Below are 21111 nucleotides of genomic sequence, written 5' to 3' on the forward strand. Positions count from 1 at the left end.
TTCGCGATATTTGTTTATTTTATTTTCACAGATTAATTCTACGGAAGTAGCATGTAAATATTATACTTATAATATATAAAAAGTAGATATTTGCTATTTATTGAAAAAAATGTCACCAAAACACCTGTAAAAGTCGAAAATAACAGTAAGTAAAATTGCATCAATGTAATCTCTTGGTCAGCGTTAAAAAATAAATCAAAAAATGAAGACGCGTTTAATATTTCACGATTTTATGTGTCATGACCTCTACACACGTGAGAAAAGCTACATAGCTGGTAGCTTAGAAAACTGTCGGTATTGCATTTACCACCTTTACGCCGAATGTCATTATCTTATCATCGTCAAATTGACTCACGGGTACTCTTATAAGGGCGCATTTTAACAGTATATCAAAAAATATATATTAAATTTGATAGGAGACTGACTGACTGACTTAATAATAACAAATGGACTGTGAATCAAGTCAATCACCAAGTGACCACGAAGTTGTGGAATTTTTTGTGATATATTTAATGTGCCTAAATAGAAAATTATTAAGAATATAATAAAATCCCTTTTAACTAAAAATAAATGTTAAAACTGTATTTTGAACTTTGTTATATGATATCGAAGGTAACGCGATAAATATCGAGCGCCCATTGAAATCTGGTACCGCTAGCTGTATACAGGAAGTATTTCGCATCGCTCCCTCTCGCCCCCCGACCCGTTTACACTGTTTGCAGGCCCCAATACAAATATATAGATCGGTGGGTTCTCGGTATACCGCACTCGGTTTTTTCGATTCTTTACCGATCCGTGGGACGATCGCTTAAGTAGGATCATGTCAAACAATGGGCAGTGTAATAGGTAAAAGAAATGAAAACGTTCAATTATTGTGTCATTTACTGCAACGTGGACCGTTGGAAGACAGTCTGTTGAACAATGTTAATTTTGGGTATCTTTTTTAGTATTTTTTTTGCCAGATAGATTCTCCTCGGAAGACTGTTGATAAATTTAACACGTTATAAAACAAAGCGAAAATAAATAACCCTTACATTAAAACATTATACATTTGTCTTTGTCGTATTTGGTTAGTTTTCTGAATAAATTAATTTCTTTTATTTATACTTCATTCACTGCCTTGAATCTTGTCAGTAAATAAAAGAGTTTGTTTGCACTTACTCAATTTCAGTTCGCTAACTATAAATCCCTTGAGAGGTGCTAATTTTAGAACACGTAGGTACAAGGTAGGCAATTCAAACAGTTCGTTGCATGGATATATTCAGGTAGGCACAACAGTTTTTTGTACTTATTCATATTAAATTGAACCAATTAAATGCAATATACTATCAAATAAAAAGTTCAATAGCATAATTTTATCAAGTACCAGACATAATCGTGAAATTAAGCTTTTTTTTATCACTACCAAAATAATCCGGCGGGTTTCGTTCTTAACTGTGCGTTGATGTTTTTAATATTAAGATTACTTATACAATAGGTATGTTCGTAGGTATCCCATTATCTAATAAATAGCATTATTCATTTTGTGTCCGTGTGACCTTATCGCTACTTGGTAGATCAAGTGTAACAATTTAGAATTTATTAAAAAAAAATTTCACGTTTATTCTTATGTTAGTAATTTACGTAAAGGTTCACCGAATTAAAACCTAAAATAAAAATAAAGCAAATGGTTTTGAAGTTCAATTTCGACAATGCAACTCGTTTGACATTTTTATAACTCGACATTTAATGATTAAGACTAGTTTGCTGCATGCTAACAGTGAGATAGGTCGGAAATTTATTAGTTTAATATTCCGCAGTGCCTTTTATATTCGAATTTACAACGAAACTACATTTTAATTATTCTACTCTGTCCAGAATATCGAGATTTAAAGCATTACAGTTTTTGGTGAATTTCTAAAAGATGTTTTCATTCGTTTTGAAAATAAATATAGTATTTTCTATTAATAAGAATTTAATCTTCGACTTTATCAAAACTTTAAACAGACTTACATATTTAATATGGCTCTATTCAGGTATAAAAAATGTCCCTTATCATAAGCACTAGCTTACTTTAAGAAATAATATAATCGATGGCTTAGAGTAAAATTCTTCAATCTCCAATTTTGGTCGAAAATGAGTTAAGTACTGAAATGTATTAAAGGCAATCATGATTTTGGTGGGTTTAAGAATAGTATTTCCAAAAAATTACCAAAATATGTTTCAAATCTTCCAGGCAATGTTTTAATGAGCACAGATATCGTAATAATATAATATATATATATATATATACTCCATAATAATATAATTTTTCTAAACGAAAGTCCAATATTGAATTTTCATTAGTTACAGACACATACACAGATATAGATTCATAGACAGATGAATATACGGATACATATACAGGATGATATGCCAACTTTCAGTTTCGTCAATAGTATGATTTGTGGGAATACAATATTTTATCTGTGAGCCATCGATATATTTAGCATAAAGGATTGTATATTGCAAAAACTGTTGTTCATGTCCACATGAATATTTTCATATGTAACAAAAAAATTACATAATATAGATTTAAAAAAATGCTCTCCTTTTGCTGTATTGATGTCTAATTTTTTCGTAATAAATAAATCTTAATGAATTAAATAGAAATTTTTCTATTTTTGAAACTGACACTTCATGGTGGAATTCCATCATAATATATTATAATAAAACAAATATAAAATATTTACCACTTTAATTTTATTGACCGTAACCGGTTTCAGCTCGTTGAAATTAAAGTGGAAAAAAAATATTTTTTTTATTATAATATATCAATATAAATATTTTCATTGGTATATATAGTAATAATTATTTGAAATCAGAAACAATAAAAAAAGGAAATAGACATAAATAACAAAATAAGAGTTAAGCTAACATTGTTCAGCCGTAGGAATAAATAACCTTAATAAATAACAATAAAAACGGTAACAAAGTAAACCTTCTTTGCAATATTGCAATGTTTCATTACTGTTTGTTGAAGCAATGTGTTTTCCCTGTATTTTTTTAAAAAGCATTTAATGAAATGACAAGTAGCTGAATTGATTAAAATAAAATATGTGTACACATGAATGTAATGTGTTGATAATCTCAATTTTAAATTTATATTCTGTGGAATACAGTAGGTCTGTTATTATACATAATTCAATCTATTCTCATAAGTATTTTACAAAAAAACGAAGTGTACGATTAAATGCAATTATTTCAATTCTCCGAATCAACAATGAGTAAGAACTAAATATTTGAATAAGAAAAATGTAAATTTATTCAACAGATCTGTTTGAGTTGCCTTATAGGAAATAAAACCCGTTGCTACAAGTACGTAAACATTCGAATATATTTAAAAAAAATCATAGCACTTATCCGATTCGGCAAATATTTGAGGAAGCTTAACCTTAGCTTTAACACTTAGTAACAGAGTTTTTTACTGAAGTCTTGAATATTTAAAATCTTTTTACACGTTTTTACCATAAATTTGAACCTTTTTTGTAAATTACGCACTCAGAAATTTTTTCGCTCTTTTGGAAACCAAAGTACTAACCATAGACCAACGCTAAACTTTGTACGTGATTTTTGACAAACACGGTGAATTATTATGCGCTAACCTGAAGGATGTGGCTTTTGCATAGTCATTTGCAGATTCTTCAGAAATCTACTCTAATTTCACCTCCACTTAACCAGCCTTATGAGATGAAGCCACCGAACGAACTTTGACTTGAACAGCATCAAGTTGCCAACTTTAGCGCTTGATTTTTCAGATATTCTATCTCTTTGTTTTATTTTATTTGGTTTTACGCCCAGCAGAACTTCTACATAGATTATAGTAAAAGAATATACCCAGTGAGCTGCCAAAAAATATACACGTAGTTTTTAAAACAAGAAATAACATTAAATTTCAATCAAAATATATATGAAACAATATAAGTAAAACATGTAAAAGTAACATAAAATAATATAGAAACTCGAACAATTCTACACATAAGACAAATCACTAAAAGTACATTACCAACTCTACTATAACTATTAAGATTCATCAAAGTGCAATGGAGTCAGTAATCAATAGTGGTATCCCCAGACTTATTGCTCAGATCATGCATCCTATTGGTTAGTGAGTGTGTCTGATAGTTGGTTGTGTATGTATTGCAGAAGAAAGTTACATTTTGTCTTGTGATCTTAGTCGGTACATAGAATTTAATAGTGGCGATGATGACAAGGCTGTCAATTTAGTTGTCAATGACTCTGTGTAATAAAGGTCTGAGATAATTGCAGCAAAAACATGCAGCAATTATTCACGTAAAACGATAATTTAAAAGCTTTTTTGTCTAAGGACTCGGTTATTTAGCATCCATTTGTTATCCCGTTTCCTTTATAACTTGGCTCTTCTCGCTTGAAAGTCTGCCGACCCCTGCGGTAACCAACTGTCGCACTTGTAACAATACCTTCGTATTCTCAAATAATTATGTACACGTGTTGTGCAAACACACACTGCATAACGTAATATACGTTTATTTACGTTTGTTGTAAGACGTATTTTTCGAAGTTACAACAGAATAGAACACATCACGATTGATGCTTGCTATCTAAATTTTATGAACGCTGTCATAGAAAATCATATTACAAAGTTCTTAGTTAGTATTGGAATAATATCTGCATTACAATTGTAAGGTGAGAGACAACATTATATTTATTCGCTTCTGAACCTTTTAACCTTTGCTCTTACTTGAACTGTCTTTAATAGTCGATTTTATGAGAACTTAATTACAATTTATAATCCAGGCGTCAAACCGACCCCCTTTCAATGGCGGATGCACAACACGTTTTCAAATAATAGTTTAAAAAATCTCGCAGTGAATGACCTTCAATAAGTACCCAATAATCATAAAAATACCAAAACTTTCATATTCAATAAATTTTTCATATTAATAATCATATTATGTTAATCTACACGCCTTGGTCATTTGATATAAATTTTTAAAACTAGTTACGAGATAACAAAAACAAGCGTGGACTAAAAGCAATGAAAGAATTATTAGAAACCTGTAAAAAACATAAAAAAGCTTTTATATGAATATGAGGAAAAGGACATTAATTCCTCTCAATAATATTATTCCTCATAATAGCTGATAACGTGTGATTTTATAATCGTTTCATAGATCTGCAGACGTCTGAGCGAACGGAGAGCGTGCCAACATTCACGTAGACCTATATTTTTTACTCCGAATAAATAATGGCTATTGTTGCGAACCGGTTGGCTAAACATACAATAAACTGTTTTCATTATCATACATTTTTGTAAACGCGGTCAGCGATTTTAATTAGGCTCTAGCCATTAGCTAATTTGATATTTTATGTGGAAGCATGCATTTATTTAATACGTTATTATAGTCCCGCTGTTTAAGCAAGAGGAACAACGAATTACTTTTAAAATTAATTCATACTACTATTTTATTAATAGTTTTATTACTTGTGTTTAAAATACCATTTAACTTTTATAAAATAACATAATTACCTACTCATTGAAGAAGCGTTATGTTGACAATGATAGCCAAATGTTAAATATAAATTAATAATGAAGACAATAATAACAATAAATTTTGTTTATTTATTTTTTGGAATAAATTTATTGAGTATAACCTCAAATTGTAATATTTAATTATTTAAGACAATATTAGCGATTTCTAAACGAAAATCTGAAACAGAAAAATCAGAAAAGGATACGGTCACATCTAGGACTCGAACTCAGAACCCTTGCCTTGCCGGGGCACTGCTCTACCACTGAGCTAATGGGACCCTATCCGCTTCGGTCACTTTTAACTGTATCATACTTCGAATAAGAACTACCAACAATGTCTTAATTTTTTCTAATAAAATAAAAAAATAATAATAAGATAAGTTTATCTAAAAGGCGCTGTCTAGATTGCATTTAGTTCGGGTTGAATCTTGCGATCATACATAAAGATAGTTGCCAATAAGTAATGTGCGGTGAAAAAATGAAGACATTGTTGGTAGTTCTTACTCGAAGTATGATACAGTTAAAATTGTAAAAGTGTTAAAGTATTAGCTTTGTTCAACAAACTTAACTATCAAGACTACAGACTTGAAGAGCAGGCAATACATAAACGCATATACAAATGTGCTCTCTAATTATATCTTTCTCGTCCATCTCTCTCCCATCGTCTGTGTAATTTAATTACGCATGTCATTATGCTGCAGATGCTATCGAATAATATAACTGTATGTCGCCAGTGCAGCAATGGTGGGTAGGACGCTATACGGTAAATGGATGGATCGAGAATGTCTTAATCCCTTTTCAGAACAGGTTATGCCTATTTATTGAAAATATATCTTAAGTTGCAAGTTGCAAGGATTATTTTTTTTTAATTTTGAGAAAAATTATCTCTCGGTAAAAAACAAATCAGATATTAATAAATTAGGGGACATAATACCAAACCGATTTCATTAATCACTACAAAAATGCAGTTATGAGAAGACATAATGAGCCAAACAAACGCCAGTTTCTCCTAAAAAATAGGAGCAGTCACTGCATAAGAATAAAATACTAGATGAAGTGGATAAAGCGGAGTTAAAATTAGTGTTTTTTTTAATTAAGGATCGTTGAACCACCTGCACCAAACACAAACAACGAGAGTGGAACATTATAGATATCCGATAGAAAATCAACTTTATTATATACAGTTCAAAACTACGTCGAGATTGAGAAGGATTCACAAATTGAGACTTGGGTTTTGAAGTGGTTTTTGTGATAATGCACATATGACTTTTTACGTAGGACAAAAATATATGACAGATATCTTATTGATCAAATACAACAATTTACACTGCGGTTCACAGAGTGTGTTTTACTGTATGAATAGATACCGTAATTTATCAAATTATGATGTTTAACCTGACAAATTATTTTCTTAACGGTAAATAATAAGAAAGTTCATCAAATGTGTATATTTTCATAAATACTCAAAAACATCATATTATTTATAATTAAAAATACATTCATTTATACAAAAATCTAAACTATCAAATTTAATATAAATGACTGACGATAATAACCCTTCGAGTCGAGATTTTGGTTACAATAGTTTAGAACTTGCTACCTTCATTTGAAAGAATATTAAGTGTCTCAGGGTGTGCTTCACACAAAATGTACTGTAGCTGAAACAATTGAGCCTTTTGGTGCTGTCACCCGTTAAATAAAAAAGAGGTTAAGTTATTTTAGATTCATACTCACAGACTCTATCTCATGTCCAGCAAATCAAAACGAGTTCAACAAAGTATATTTTCCAAAACCAGTATAACTTGATACCTTAAGGAAATAATATAGATTGTAGAATTAATATGGATTAAAGATTAGAACATCTTAAACAAAATCTGATCAACTAAATAATAGAGACAGAAAGTAGCTATCTATTAAAAGCATTCCAGTGTGTATCTAAATGTTCACTGTTAAATAAAAGCGAATTTATCTGAAGAAACCTGAGATTTAAAAATCAAAGAACAAGGCTATAAGTAATGAGGATTTGAGAACGAATCTAGAATTCTAAATAACAACGTTTCATTATGGAGCATGGCGCATAACACTTGTCTAGAGTTCTATCCAAAAAGGTATTCTCCGAAGCATTATCAAGTTGGTTTTTCCATTTTAAGATCGTGGCCGCAATGGCATAGACGCATTAATCAATCTTGGATACATTTATTCAGTTATTGTCCTTGATCTACAATATTTACAATAATCACATGATAATCGTATAAAGTTGCTAATTAAGGCGATGCATTACGTAGTAATTTCAAATCATGTGTTTTTGGTTTGAAAATTTGGTCGCCTAGAAATGTTTCAGATGCTATAATTAAATACTGCGAGTAGAATACATCCTGGCCTTTGAAATAATCGAGTATTTTTTAGATAAGTCTTTTTATAAGCCCAGAAAAAAATAATGTATAGGCCTATGAAAACTGCTTTAAAGTTCAAAATCTCCTATTTACGAACCCATTTACAGTTATGGTGTTATTGTATAATGTGGCAAATTAAGTTATTTATAAAATGATCAAAAAAAAATTAAACATTTGTGCCTGAACATCCACAAAAAAATAAAAGGCACTTTTTGGCCATGTTTTTTTCTTGCATAAATCAAAACAGGTTGATGGTGTGAAGCTGGAATTTAAGCATTATCGCCCTCTACGTAAGGTGTGTTGTTGATAGCGGCTCGATTCAAAATATTACACGATGTAGTACATCGCCTTAAAGCGTGGTTTAATTTTATTTGCAGAAATACAATATCAATATCTTCGTAAATTGTTTTACGAAGACCACGAACATTCTGTTGAAATTAAAATATTCCAAAATCTTTCATTTTTAACTGAATTCACAGCAAAAATCTGTTTGTGTATCATCTACCTAATGTTAATTGCGATAATTATGTATATGAAACATGTCGTATGTCATAAACTATTCTCGGTCCAAGATTAGAACAACCCGTGGACGCGCATGTCTCCGCCCCTTCACCCCACTCCTAAAAGGACGAGCGTTAACACATTCAGACCTACTATTTTAATAAATTAATTATTTAATTTATTTTCCTACCGATAAATAAAATTAAAAATTAAAACATTTTAATACATTCAAATAATGATAAAAAAAAAAAAAAAAAAAAAAATGATGATGATAGTATTACAATACATATTGTACTTTATTAGGCATCAGATTTATCAAATCGGCTAAGAAATCAATCCAAAGTTGAAAATATCATCATTGCCATTAAAAAAAAAAAAAATTTTCCTCAGATGATTCATTTGAAATTTCAAAAGCTAACGAATTATCATTATTGTCCTCTAGTTCATCAAAAATGTGATCGATATTCCGAAATTTTTTTTCGATACATATTTATTATCATTGTCCGTTGAGGTTTGTGCACCACCTATAAACATAAAAAAAACCGATCAACACCAACATTCACAAATTTTATACATATATTACCTATCTATATCCTTGAATTATAAAAATGCATTGTTGTAAATCGAATAGTCATACAAATAACACATAAATAATGTTTACCTGTCCTTTTTTGTTTTTCGTAATTGGTGATAATGAATTCGGACATATCGGCTGAACATCCATTTTATAGCAGGGTCTGAATGGGTTAATTTCTCTAAGCGCGGGCATTAACGACTAACGAATTGTCAGCGAAGATTGCCGGAGATAGCCGAGCGATGGCGAAGGAAAGGAGCGGGGGGGTGGTATGCGCAGAACGAACCTAATTTGGTACTCCAACAGGTCGTTCTTATCGTGGACAGAGTTTAGGTAATAAGGCTTGATGAGGAAGTAAACAACCTTTTTCTAATTTCATTGCAGTGCTTTGCCCTTGCATTGCGGGGCTTGGTCAATCTAGGTTGTTGCTCTCGTGGACTAAACATTATGCCTTCATAGCGTTTACATCGACAGTTGTTTTCGCTATAACAGGCTAAGATACTTCAGAATACGTAAGATCAAGGCAGTATTCAGTTACGCATCGATTGAATTGTTAAATGTTATTTATTTCACGTAACAATGGATGGAATGTAACACCCCCAAAAGTAGACCAATATATTTTTAAAAAAAACTGAACATTATTGGCCTTACTGATAAACGTAATTAAATTTTATCCAACTGATAAACAACCATTAAATATTGTAAATGAATATTTATCGGTTACATAAAATTTCTCTCGTGTCTAGGATGAACGAAGTAAGTATGAAGAATGAGTTAATGATGAACGTAAAAAGTGTTTGAAAGAGAGAGTACGAAAACAGTGTGCAATATACAGGGTGTATCGGCACTAACCCGACAAACTTTAACCAGCTATTCCTTAGCACATTTGGAGTAAAAAATGCTATGGGCACTTTGCTGTCCGGTAGCATTTTTTTTTCAATTAAAAACAAAAAAATTAAAAATTTCCACACTACATCACTGTAATTGGCATTGATTTTCGTGTTCAACAGCTGTTATAAGCAAGTATGTCGAAAAGCGTCTTCGCTCTTTCGCACACACTAAATAATAATAGTTAAAAATGAGACGAATGGTGCCGTGCCATTTCGTTGTGATTGTAAAAGTGCGCCAATATAGCTACACACGTACATTATTCAACGGAATTCGAATAAAATATTGCCAGATGGGTTTTCAAACTTTGACAAAGGATAAAACAGTGGTGACATGTGGTGAAAGTATGAATAATAATCTTTTTATTTAAAAAAAAACGTTACCGGACAGCAAAGTGCCCATAACATTTTTTACTCAAAATGTGCTAAGGAATAGCTGGTTAAAGTTTGTCGGGTACGTGCCTATACACCCTGTATGTAGTTGTGGATGAGGAATACTTGGAACAGGTGGATGAGTTTGTGTATTTAGGGAGTATGTTTACAAGAGATGGGAAGGCTGACAGAGATATTGAAAGAAGGGTAAATGTAGGTAACTCCATTAATGGAGGACTAAACAGCAAACAGCAGACACAACAGACTAGTAGTCCACAGTGGAGTACTGGTACCTACCCTACCTGGCAGCGAGGCATAGAACTGGCAGAGGAAGTATGTAAATACACTGGATGCTGTAGAAATGAGATCCCTGAGGCATATATGTGGTAAAACCATGTATGATCGTGTGAGAAATGTGGAGATCCGCAACGAGTGCAAGACTGATGTAAGCGTAATGAGTAAGATTAAGAAATGAAAGCTTAGATGGTTTGGGCATGTAGAGCGAATGAGCGAAGAAAGAAATGTAAGGAGAATATATGACGAAAATGCGATTGGTAGCAGAAGTCGGGGACGCCCAAGGAAGACATAGCACGATCAAGTGAATCAGATACTTGAGTCAGGCCATGTCAAGAGTCAGAATAATAGAAGAGTATGTATGGAGTGTGAATGAGGCAAGGAGTGTGCGTCAAGATCGAGTTGTTGACGGTCCGTTCTCTCTGCCTACCCCTGCGGAGAAACGGCATGATGTTTAGTTAGTTAGTATAGAACATCGTTATTATTATTACGTTGAGGGGGATTCGATACTATCTAATTCTAATGTATACAAATTCAGCTTGTTTATGTTTGTGCTCGCAAAAATCGAAAAGTAGTCTACCGATATCGCTGAAAATTTCTTCTGATTAGTGCCAGGAGTGTTTAGAGACTGGTTTAAATTGTAGAAGGAGTCGGGGATACCTGAGGAATGCTTAACGCAATATCTCTGCACCAGAATGACATACGGAGTCGAATTAAAGATGATGTACTATAGTTTTTTTACAGTAACTTTGTGGTATACTAGTAACGAAATAATATATAACAGATGTTTTATGAAAGTAACATCGTAAATACATCGATATCTAAGATTGATGGTTAGTTTACTAGCCGATAGTAACGCTTTTTTACATCTACTAGACATTATAAAACATAGACAAAGGTTTAAGAAAGCTCTGTCTGAAATGTTATAAATAGTACCATTAATTCTCTTCTCTTGTCAATCAATCAGAAATATAATTGATTCGTGTTGTCTTACTGTTATGAATAATATTGCAATTGAATAAAAAACGCAGGGAAAGTAACAAAGTTCAATTACTCAAACCGTCAAACTAACAGCAAGTGATTTGTGTTTGATGAATGGTGATTCATAAATATTAAATATAGGTCAGACTTACTGAAAGTAGGCCTCAAGCAAGAATTTTCGACTGTCTCGCCTTATACTGTTCGTATATCTGTGGGCAGATTAGCTGTAGGTTTCTTGAATTCCATTTCAGTCAGCTGTAACACTTTAGGAAGATGAGTCGCTAGAAATATAATTGCTACTGGTTTCGTTTCAAAGTGAATTGTGAATTCCTTTCCTGTTGACTTGTAAGAACGTCGGATTGTGATACGCAGATGCACGGAGAAAAATGAGTTGGTATTGCTGATTTATTAAAATCCTGTTAAAAACAGGACAAGAGGCCGTTTCCTAATAAAATTATACTACTTTTACTACTAAAAAGCACTGTAAATATATAATGACTAAATACGAAAATATAATGATTTTTATGAACATGTGTTCCGAAGCTGTGTTGATAGATTCCTTTTTTACTAAAAGCTTAACATGAAACCGGTCAATTCATGCGTTAAGGGCCTGCAGTCCCGTTTTTAACAGATTTTTTATAAATTAGCAACATTTTAATAACAACACGACAAAATACACTGTTCCACACACATAAGCGCAATTACATTGCGAACTCCCCAATACAACGGTTTCACACTATGGGAAACAAATACTTAGGTGATGAGTGATGACGATATATTTAATATTAACTTTGCGAATTTTGTGGATTATGTAAAAGATTTATTTCAACACTGTTCCTAAATGGAAGTTGTATTTTTGTAAACCAGTCAAATAGCAATATTTTTTAATTTATGTTTTTTCTTTTTATTTTGGTTTCTTGCAAATATTTTTTAATGTAATTTTATTTATATTATTTCTTTCTCATGTTTTCAAAATTGTCTGCCATCAAAATTGTATCACCTACATGTAAAAGCCCTCTCGGCGTTAAATAAATAAATTTTATGTAAGTAAGTTGGTCCAATTTTAACAAAACCTTAAGATCTGTAAATACATATTGTCGTCTTGCCAAAACTGTGAAAACTTTTTAGCATTTGTAAACACAATTTAAATAGAGAAAATGGGTATTTAAAATCATTATTGTCAATTATAAGAATTAAGAATGTGGATGAAGCAATGAGTTTGTGATGAGACTTAATTGGTGGTCTATCCAATCTGCCTAGCCCTGCGGAAAGGTCTTTTTTAGTTCGTTAGTCATCAGAAATAACGTCCGGTATCGTCTTTGAAAATATATTTGAAGTATCGGTAATAAATATTAGCAGTATTTTTTATTTTTTTTACATTGTTTCATATTAACGGTATAAATATACCATGAACTCGTATTGAGAAAATTATCAAAGACAATCTAATGAAAAGTTTATTTGTCCAAACAGATTTAAATTATTTTCCGAACAAAGCGTGAAAATCGATTAGTTGTCCTTCAATCTAAATAGTTATATCCGTTTGTTGTGGAGACAGAAATATGACGAAGGAAATTTACAACGATTATCTATTTAATGTTATTTTATTAATCAAGTTATTATAAATAGAACATAATTTTTTTCCCTTCAAAAACACAGACTTTTTTGAAAATAATATTTTTCCGAAAATACATTTTTTTTCCCTTTATGTACACGAAGATGCCAACCGGTTTCGCTACAACCACGCTTTCATCAGGGCAGATAATATGAACACTTGTAATTCAATGATTATAACTGCTCTGACGGCTGAAACAGTTGGGGTTTTCATATGTAATATTTTAAATGTAAACAAATCATGATATATAATTTCCTTCTTCATCCAACTTTCACAGAACTTGAAAATCAACTTTGAAATTTGAAGAATTGTTCAAATTGCGAAACAACCCGTCCTAAGAGTACACGATCCTTCAGTTGATGAACTTATATTATTTATTATCCGAAGAAAACATTCTCTAGCGGTATGAGAACTGACTCATGTTGTTATTATTTTCTTCTTGTATAACCCTGCCATCTACATTATCTGACCGAAGCTTTTTTTATATTTCCAGATGAAGTTCCTCAATATGCTGAATCGGTTCGTGTCCGTGCTGTTAGTTAGCGTGGCGCTCACAGCGGCGCTACAGTTCGGCGGGGTGGCATCTCATGCTAAGGACAGCAACGATTTCAACGTAATTATGACGTATTTTATAATTAACATAGTTTTAAAATATTATCATAACTTGCACCGTCGAGTAATGACTCTTGGAGTATGAATAAAAAAAATATATTTTCGCAATTTAGGGCTTTTGCATAATTACAATAAATTGTGTTTACAAAATTTTTATACACAATTATTTGTACTATTTGCGCACAGTCCATTTAGGACGCTCGATTTTTTTTTAATACATTAACAAAAATCCTACCTTTAATTATTTTAGATCATATAAAAAAATGAATCCTCCGGCATGTAAATATGTTTTGAATAATGGTTTTTCCCACTTATGTAAAGTTTCTCAGCTTCCTCCATTGTATAAATAATACAAAAGTCAAGTCAATGGGACTAAGCAAATTAAACTTTGTCGTTTTATGCATTACCTCAAATATTTTTGTGTAATTCCAGGCCTTGGTGAACGGCAAACAGGACTACTCGAGCCGGGTGATCGAGGGAATATTCAACGTGAGTTGGTACAGCCTACCCTTACGGAGCGTGATCAGGGGGGGTGTGTTCACTGCCCTCACCGCCATGTGGAACTACCAGGCTGCCAAGAGGCTGCTCTGTCTGGCCAGGTATAAGAGATGAACCCAATGTCTTCTGTACAACATGCCCTGTTATTCTTCATTTCAATTATATTCATTCTCAATTTGATATAAAATCTGTGCTTCTGTTCGTCTGTTCTTTCATGATGCATTGTACAAATTTCATTCATTTCATTTTCGTTACCTTCTATGAAAAGTGTCAAAGATCTGTCGCTTCGATAAAACAATGTAAAAATGCTGATTTCAACTCTGAGTGAATGTCTTCTGGTCATTAAAGACTGTTTCCATTTGATATAAATGATTAATCTTTCTTCTTAGGTAGGTATCAAAATTTTCAAATTAAAAACCAAAATACATTGTACAAAATAAACAAAGTACAAAGGATACAGCTTTTTATTTGCTTTCCACCAAGAAATGTTTTCTAGATTATCAACAATAATCTCACTGATTTATGCTAGTCTCACACAAGCGCTATACTTACATAATATATTAGCGTGCTTCGCCTGTTTCACCATGTCGCTCGCCATACATTCTAAATTGGAATTTTGATACGGTGATGATATATGTCATGCAGACATGTATTATGAGAGTATGGCGCTCGTGTAAGACTCGCATTAATCATAAATCGTTGCTTAAAATTTATTAAAACGAACATTATATCTTCACCTTTTAAATGATTTTATTAATACCTAACAATATTTAATCTGCACCTGCTTTCGTCAAAAATTATCGTGGTAAGTTGGTTGTTCTTCTTCACTATCGTCTGATTTCAACACATCTTCTCTCCAGTCTATCACCTCACCACATCCAGCAAATCAATCTGTTTTGCATGCTTTAAAAGCAGATAAGGTAGGTCTTCTGTCATGCTTTTTATCAATATTACCATGTATATCTATTTCATCTCTGTTTTCATCAATTTTAATAAAATATTGTGAAATAGTCACTAGTAAAAATAAACAATGTTTATTTTATAACAACCATACCAAAATTTCGTTCTCACATATACAAATGAGATGGAAAAATTGTGTGTCATGTCTTCACGCAGGTTGAACTATGTCAGCCATTATTTTAATAAGTAATAATTTTTTCCTGTGAAGATTTAAAGTTTTTAGAACTTCAAGGGCTTGACTTATTGATTTCCTTCACTAATTGACCTGACATCACATGACTTTACTTATTGACTTCATTTAACTAACTGACTTACTTCCCTTATTGAATTGTCTCCATTTATTATCATGACTTCACTTACTGACTTTATCTTACTTAATGACTTGACTTCAGTAAATGACTAGACTTCATATTGGCCTGTTTTTCGCCCTGCATTAAATTTATGATAAATTTGTAGGAACTGTATACTTATTTTTGAACTTATTAATTGCAGATCCCAATCGCCGCACTGAACGCCGTCAGCGACCTCGTCCAAACCACAGGACCCCTTTTGAAGAAGGCAGCCGACCAGCGCAATGAGGACCGCAGGGCCAGGGCGGAGCTACTCAAGGCAAGAGCCGCAGACCGCGAGGCGAGGAACGATGCCAAGGCCCTCCGCCGAGCCGACAGGACCCGACCTTCGGTGACATATGTCCAGGAGACCCCGCAGATTGTCGAACAGACCTACGTAGTCAAGAAACATCACAAACGTCATTAATAATCTATTGGACCGACCATTTTCATACGAAAAAATCAAACTGCCTTTTAATGACATGAAAATAACGAATAATGACAACATAGTGCGTAAATGTGTTAAGTGCAACTTGAAAATTTAACATAAACTATACATGACTCTTTTCAAGTACATAAACATGCTAATTGATTTGTTAATACTATTGTTAAATTAAATTAAAATATCAAACTTTGTTTACACAAGATACCTACCAGTTTATCTGATAAATCAGTCGTATCCTGATGTAGAAACATGTTGACATTTTTTTTAAATAACGGTGTAAACAAAGTCTGTTATTTTCATTTAATTTAAATGACGCCATGAAGGGAATTTGAAATTACTAAAGAAACAGTTGTTAAAAGTTATAAATTGCTTTCAATATTACGATAAATAGATTTTATTGTTCCGCAAAAGTATTCAAAACATATTAGAATTTCTCTCAAAAGTCTCTCGTAACGAAATTAATAAAGGAGGTACCTACGTACTTAATTTAAGTTTTTACTCTTATTGTTTGAAGACTTCTGTTATATCGACTGTAAAACCTCGTAGGTTATGTTAGCGACAGCCGCATTTGGGGAACACTGCAAAAACTCACATATGATACAAATTATCAGTTAAACTATCAATGTAATGTATTACAAATGAATTAAGCATCAATGTGTTCCGCGTGATACATTCTTTACTGATTGTCCATCTTGAGAGGTGCGCAACAAATAATCTAGTAAGCCATTTTATGTAAAATTTCACTTAACACATTTATGCGCTGTGCCATAAACAAAAAAGTGTAGTGTAACATTTCCTGTAGATATAACTTTTGTTATTTTCTTATTCACGGCATAATACATTATTTTCTTATAAGTGCACAAGGTTCGTATCATTCGCACGGGTCCATATTGTTATGCCTTTTTATGAATAGTAATAATATTAGATAGTTTGAGAAAGTTATTTAATGTATTCCTTATTATTATGTTTTATTTTTTATATTTTGTAAAGAGTTTCTTTTTGAGAAAATTTAATAACAAAGCCACTTAAAGATTGTGAGATAAAATATACTTATATGTATACATATTACTTATAGTTAATGAGATTAAATATGCATTTTTCAATATCTGAAAAAAGAATACATTCAGGGAAATATCATATCATATTTAAAGTACCGTTTGGTCCAATAATATGTATTTACCATTATTCTTGCTTATTTGTATAAGTATTATAAAGAAACTTAAAGTATTTTCAAAGGGAAAAAAAAGCTATTTAATCCAAGGTAAACATACAGAAGATAATATTATATTGTATTTTTGGATAAAGTTTATAAATATTATTCGTACCTAAATATATTTTTTTTACTTTCAAATAAACTATTTTTATATGAATCTTTGTATTTTTTATGATTTTCTAAAATACTTTTACAAATCTTTAATCCCCATTCTTTTCCATCCTTCGATCTTAACTGTCATTGTAATAATATCCGGATATGTCGTCCTCATGCCACAAAAAGAAGATATTTACCTCATCGATGATCGTTTACTTCCTTTTTGCACGTCTTGTGTATAAAAAAAAAGACAGAAGATACTAGAACGATGACTAGGCTAGGCTGATGGGCTAGCAAGGAAAGGGGCGAAAGCACCACTTGCAGGATCCAAACCGGCCGTAGGAGTAGCAGCTTGCCACACCAAAATACATATTGAAAGGTGGGTCAAATCCCAGCACTGGGAGGAATGGGAAAGTGCACCCAGAATAAGGCTATCGAAAGTACTCATAAATGTACCAGATCAGACAACTACTACTCAATAAGGACAGAAACTCACTGAGGGAACTGGTAGGACTACTAATGGGATACTACTATCTCAAAAGACACATGCAGTTGTTTTGAGTGGAAAACATCAACAGATGCAGGAAATGTAAAGAGGATGAAGAGACTCCAATTCACCTTTGATGCCAATGTCCAGCTCTGTTGGGAACAAGACTCAGATATCTGGGAAGACACATTGTAGAACCAGAAGATATAGCTACATATCCAATGACAACCCTGGTGAACTTTATAAAAGGGACCGGATTACTGTTAAAGAAATGAGATAAAATGGGAGATAACACAATGAGCCTATGGCCTAAGTGCTCGCGGGAACCTTACGTCAACCGTCTCCTATAATAAAAAATAATATGTGACAAAAGTTGGAATATACTAGAACGATGACCTCTCTCTGGGACTACTATGTGACAAAATGATTCAATATTGAATTCATATGTCACTATGCTACAGTGGTCGTCATTTTGTAGATATGGAACTACAAAATGGTATAGCATTCTTTTGAATACAAAATGCTTTAGTTACATATAATTTTGTTAAGGCGATGCCATACGTAGTAATGCAAAATCATGTGTTTTTGGTTTGAAAATTTGGTCGCCTAGAAATGTTTCAGATGCTTTAATTAAATACTGCGAGTAGAATACATCTTGGCCTTTGAAATAATAGAGTATTTTTTAGATAAGTCTTTTTATAAGCCCAGAAAAAAATTATGTATAAGGCCTATGAAAACTGCTTTAAAGTTGAACATCTCCCACTTACGAACCTATTTTCGGTTATAATTTTATTGTATAATGTGGCAAATTAAGTAATTTATAAAATAATCGAAAAAAAATTAAATATTTATGTCTGAACATCCACAAAATAAAATAAAAGGCACTTTTTGGCCATGTTTTTTTCTTGCATAAATCAAAACAGGCGGATGGTGTTAAGCGGGAATTTAAACATTATCGCCATCTACGTAAGGGTTTTTTTTGATAGCGGCTCAATTTAAAATATTACACGACGTAGTGCATCGTCTTAAATACTCATATCTAAATTAAACTAACTTAAAAATTAAAAAAAAAAAAAATTAATTATTAACGCCCGGTGGGCTTTTACGTAATCTTATATTTTACACGATTTAATGCAAAAGAGACCTATTCACCCTATTATTTAATTACTACCATTCCTCAAAATATTAAGGTTAAACGCAACCCTCGTTGTATTCTACGTGTTCACAGATGGCGTTAATTAATTAATTTTGTTTAAATACCCTTTTGCAAGGTATTGCTTTACAGTATTAAGACAAATTATTTGTTTGCGCCCTCATATACGCAATATGAATATGAATAAATAGTTTTGTCCAAATAAAAACTCAATTCTATCGAGAAAGGCATACAAATACAATATTGGATTGAATCATCGGTAAAATATTGTATTTGTGTGCCTTTCTCGAAAGAATTAAGTCTTTAAACGAACAAAACTATTGATTCATATTCATATTGCGTATATGAGGGCGCAAACAAATGATTTGTCTTAATATTGTAAAGCAATACCTCGCAAAAGCGTATTTAAACAAAATTAATTCATTAACGCCATCTGTGAACACGTAGAATACAACGAGCGTTGCGTTTAACCTTAATATGAAAGCGTATGAAATTGCTTACTGCGATTTAAAGTCAATGAATCCACCTAGATTTCTCCTTCTATGGAATATTTTTAGGTTCTATAAATTTGGCACATCATGGTAAGTGATCGCTCAAAATATTTTTGCAAAATTGCCATAATATGCCAAAAATCGCTTAATTTTTTTTAATATATAAATAAAAACAGAAATTAGTTTTTAAATTAATATAATATGGTTTTATAAAACATAATTTAATAATACATAGAAAAAAAAGAGGAACATGTTTTTACATTGTAGATAAATAAATATTAAGAACATAACAACGAATGCAATGGTTCCTAAGTGATGCTTTTAACAATAATATTATGCTTCTATGTTATATCTGTCCGAAGAAAAAAAAAAAAAAAAAAAAAAAAACGCAACAGAAAAACAATACTGGTAGCAGCGCATTCAAATACTGCCGCCATAGTGTTTAGTTTACCAATTGGCCGCCAGAGGCGCCACTCTCATCACTGTCGGCCTATCAGGGATCTACACTTCGTGAGTGGTTTGCGGTATGGCCGGCAGAGGCACTGCTGGTTTGGCGGGAGCGACTCTCCCCCCACCTAGCGGCCACCCGCGGGACGAGCAAGGATTGCAAGCAATCAACACAATAACACATTAGCGAGAGTGGTATATTTATGACATTAGCACAGCTTATGAGCACAGCCAACAGCCACGCTGAGCGAATACAGAGCAAATAAAGTTATTGATTGTAATACCGTGGAGACAAGACTAATATATTTCATCTCAAACATCTATTAGCGTTTTATTATTGCTAACAATACATAGGTTTAAACCTTACATAAACTAAATATAAGAATGCATTAATTATGGTTTACAAGCTTTCACCTTCGTCTGTTTTAGTGAGAAGATCTATTGAGAAAACTAAGAAGTATTAACTACGGTGAATATTCACGTTTACATAACCTTTTAGCGTTTATAGTAGTCGATGTGTTTCAAAACAAAAACATAGATGGATAATAACCTTCTAAAATTTAGCATTGATAAAAATTTATACTAGGTATTTTCGCACACCCATAACGTTGTTAAGTTTGAAAGCTGTGCCATGAGATGGCGTAAGATTTTCTCGTTTGTAAAATGTTATTAATATTGTTTTAAAAACGTAAAACTGGAAAAGCTATAAAACCAAAAAGCTTAAAAGATTTTGTGAAACTACATAAGGTAAGTAATTCATATTACTGACTTAATTAATCTTTAACTAACCGCGCGAATTCTCCAAACCACTGAGCTATACAGACGACCTTCAGAGTCTTCAAAATAGTAAAATGTATTATACATCTATTTGAATTTCACTATTATTTTCTTGAATGTATGAACTGGACTCTTGGAAGAGAAAATCAACCCGTTTCCGTTGTCGATGACAGTGCATTCTATCAACTTTTTGTCATACGCGCACATCAGCATTTCTCTGAAATCGGGTGACTATTGGGATTTGGCTCAGTTGTTAGCACCGGTTGCCAGTCCCTGGGGAGGAAGTTTCGATCCTCAGTCAATCCAAAAATAAATATTTTTAAATACACACGTTAATAAAAATAAATGTTTTGTGGTAAAAAAACTTTGTTTTTTAAGGGTTGTTTTTTTTTTAATTATTTAATCGTTAATATTGAAACGAATGTGATATTTACAATAAATGGAGGGTTAATCCAGTGG

The 21111-nt window shown here is 32.2% G+C and overlaps 1 protein-coding gene across 2 annotated transcripts in view; it reads left to right on the forward strand.

Moving 5' to 3' along the window:
* LOC149417188 (uncharacterized) overlaps positions 1-16986 on the forward strand; it is a 70180-nt gene extending 53194 nt beyond the window's left edge. Inside the window, exons 2-4 of one of the 2 annotated variants that reach the window (XM_089639937.1) lie at positions 13638-13757; positions 14189-14245; positions 15707-16986. In XM_089639937.1, coding sequence (XP_089496063.1) covers positions 13638-13757; positions 14189-14245; positions 15707-15970 — 441 coding nt within the window. In that variant the 3' untranslated portion in view covers positions 15971-16986. Of the gene's footprint in view, positions 1-13637; positions 13758-14188; positions 14356-15706 lie in introns of both variants that reach the window. The other variant, XM_089639938.1, reaches the window with a different exon arrangement.
* Positions 16987-21111: the final 4125 nt, after the last annotated feature.

Source organism: Hesperophylax consimilis, chromosome 15 (assembly GCF_061612785.1).
Source record: "Hesperophylax consimilis isolate HC1 chromosome 15, BYU_Hcon_1.0, whole genome shotgun sequence".
Lineage (NCBI taxonomy): Eukaryota > Metazoa > Arthropoda > Insecta > Trichoptera > Limnephilidae > Hesperophylax > Hesperophylax consimilis.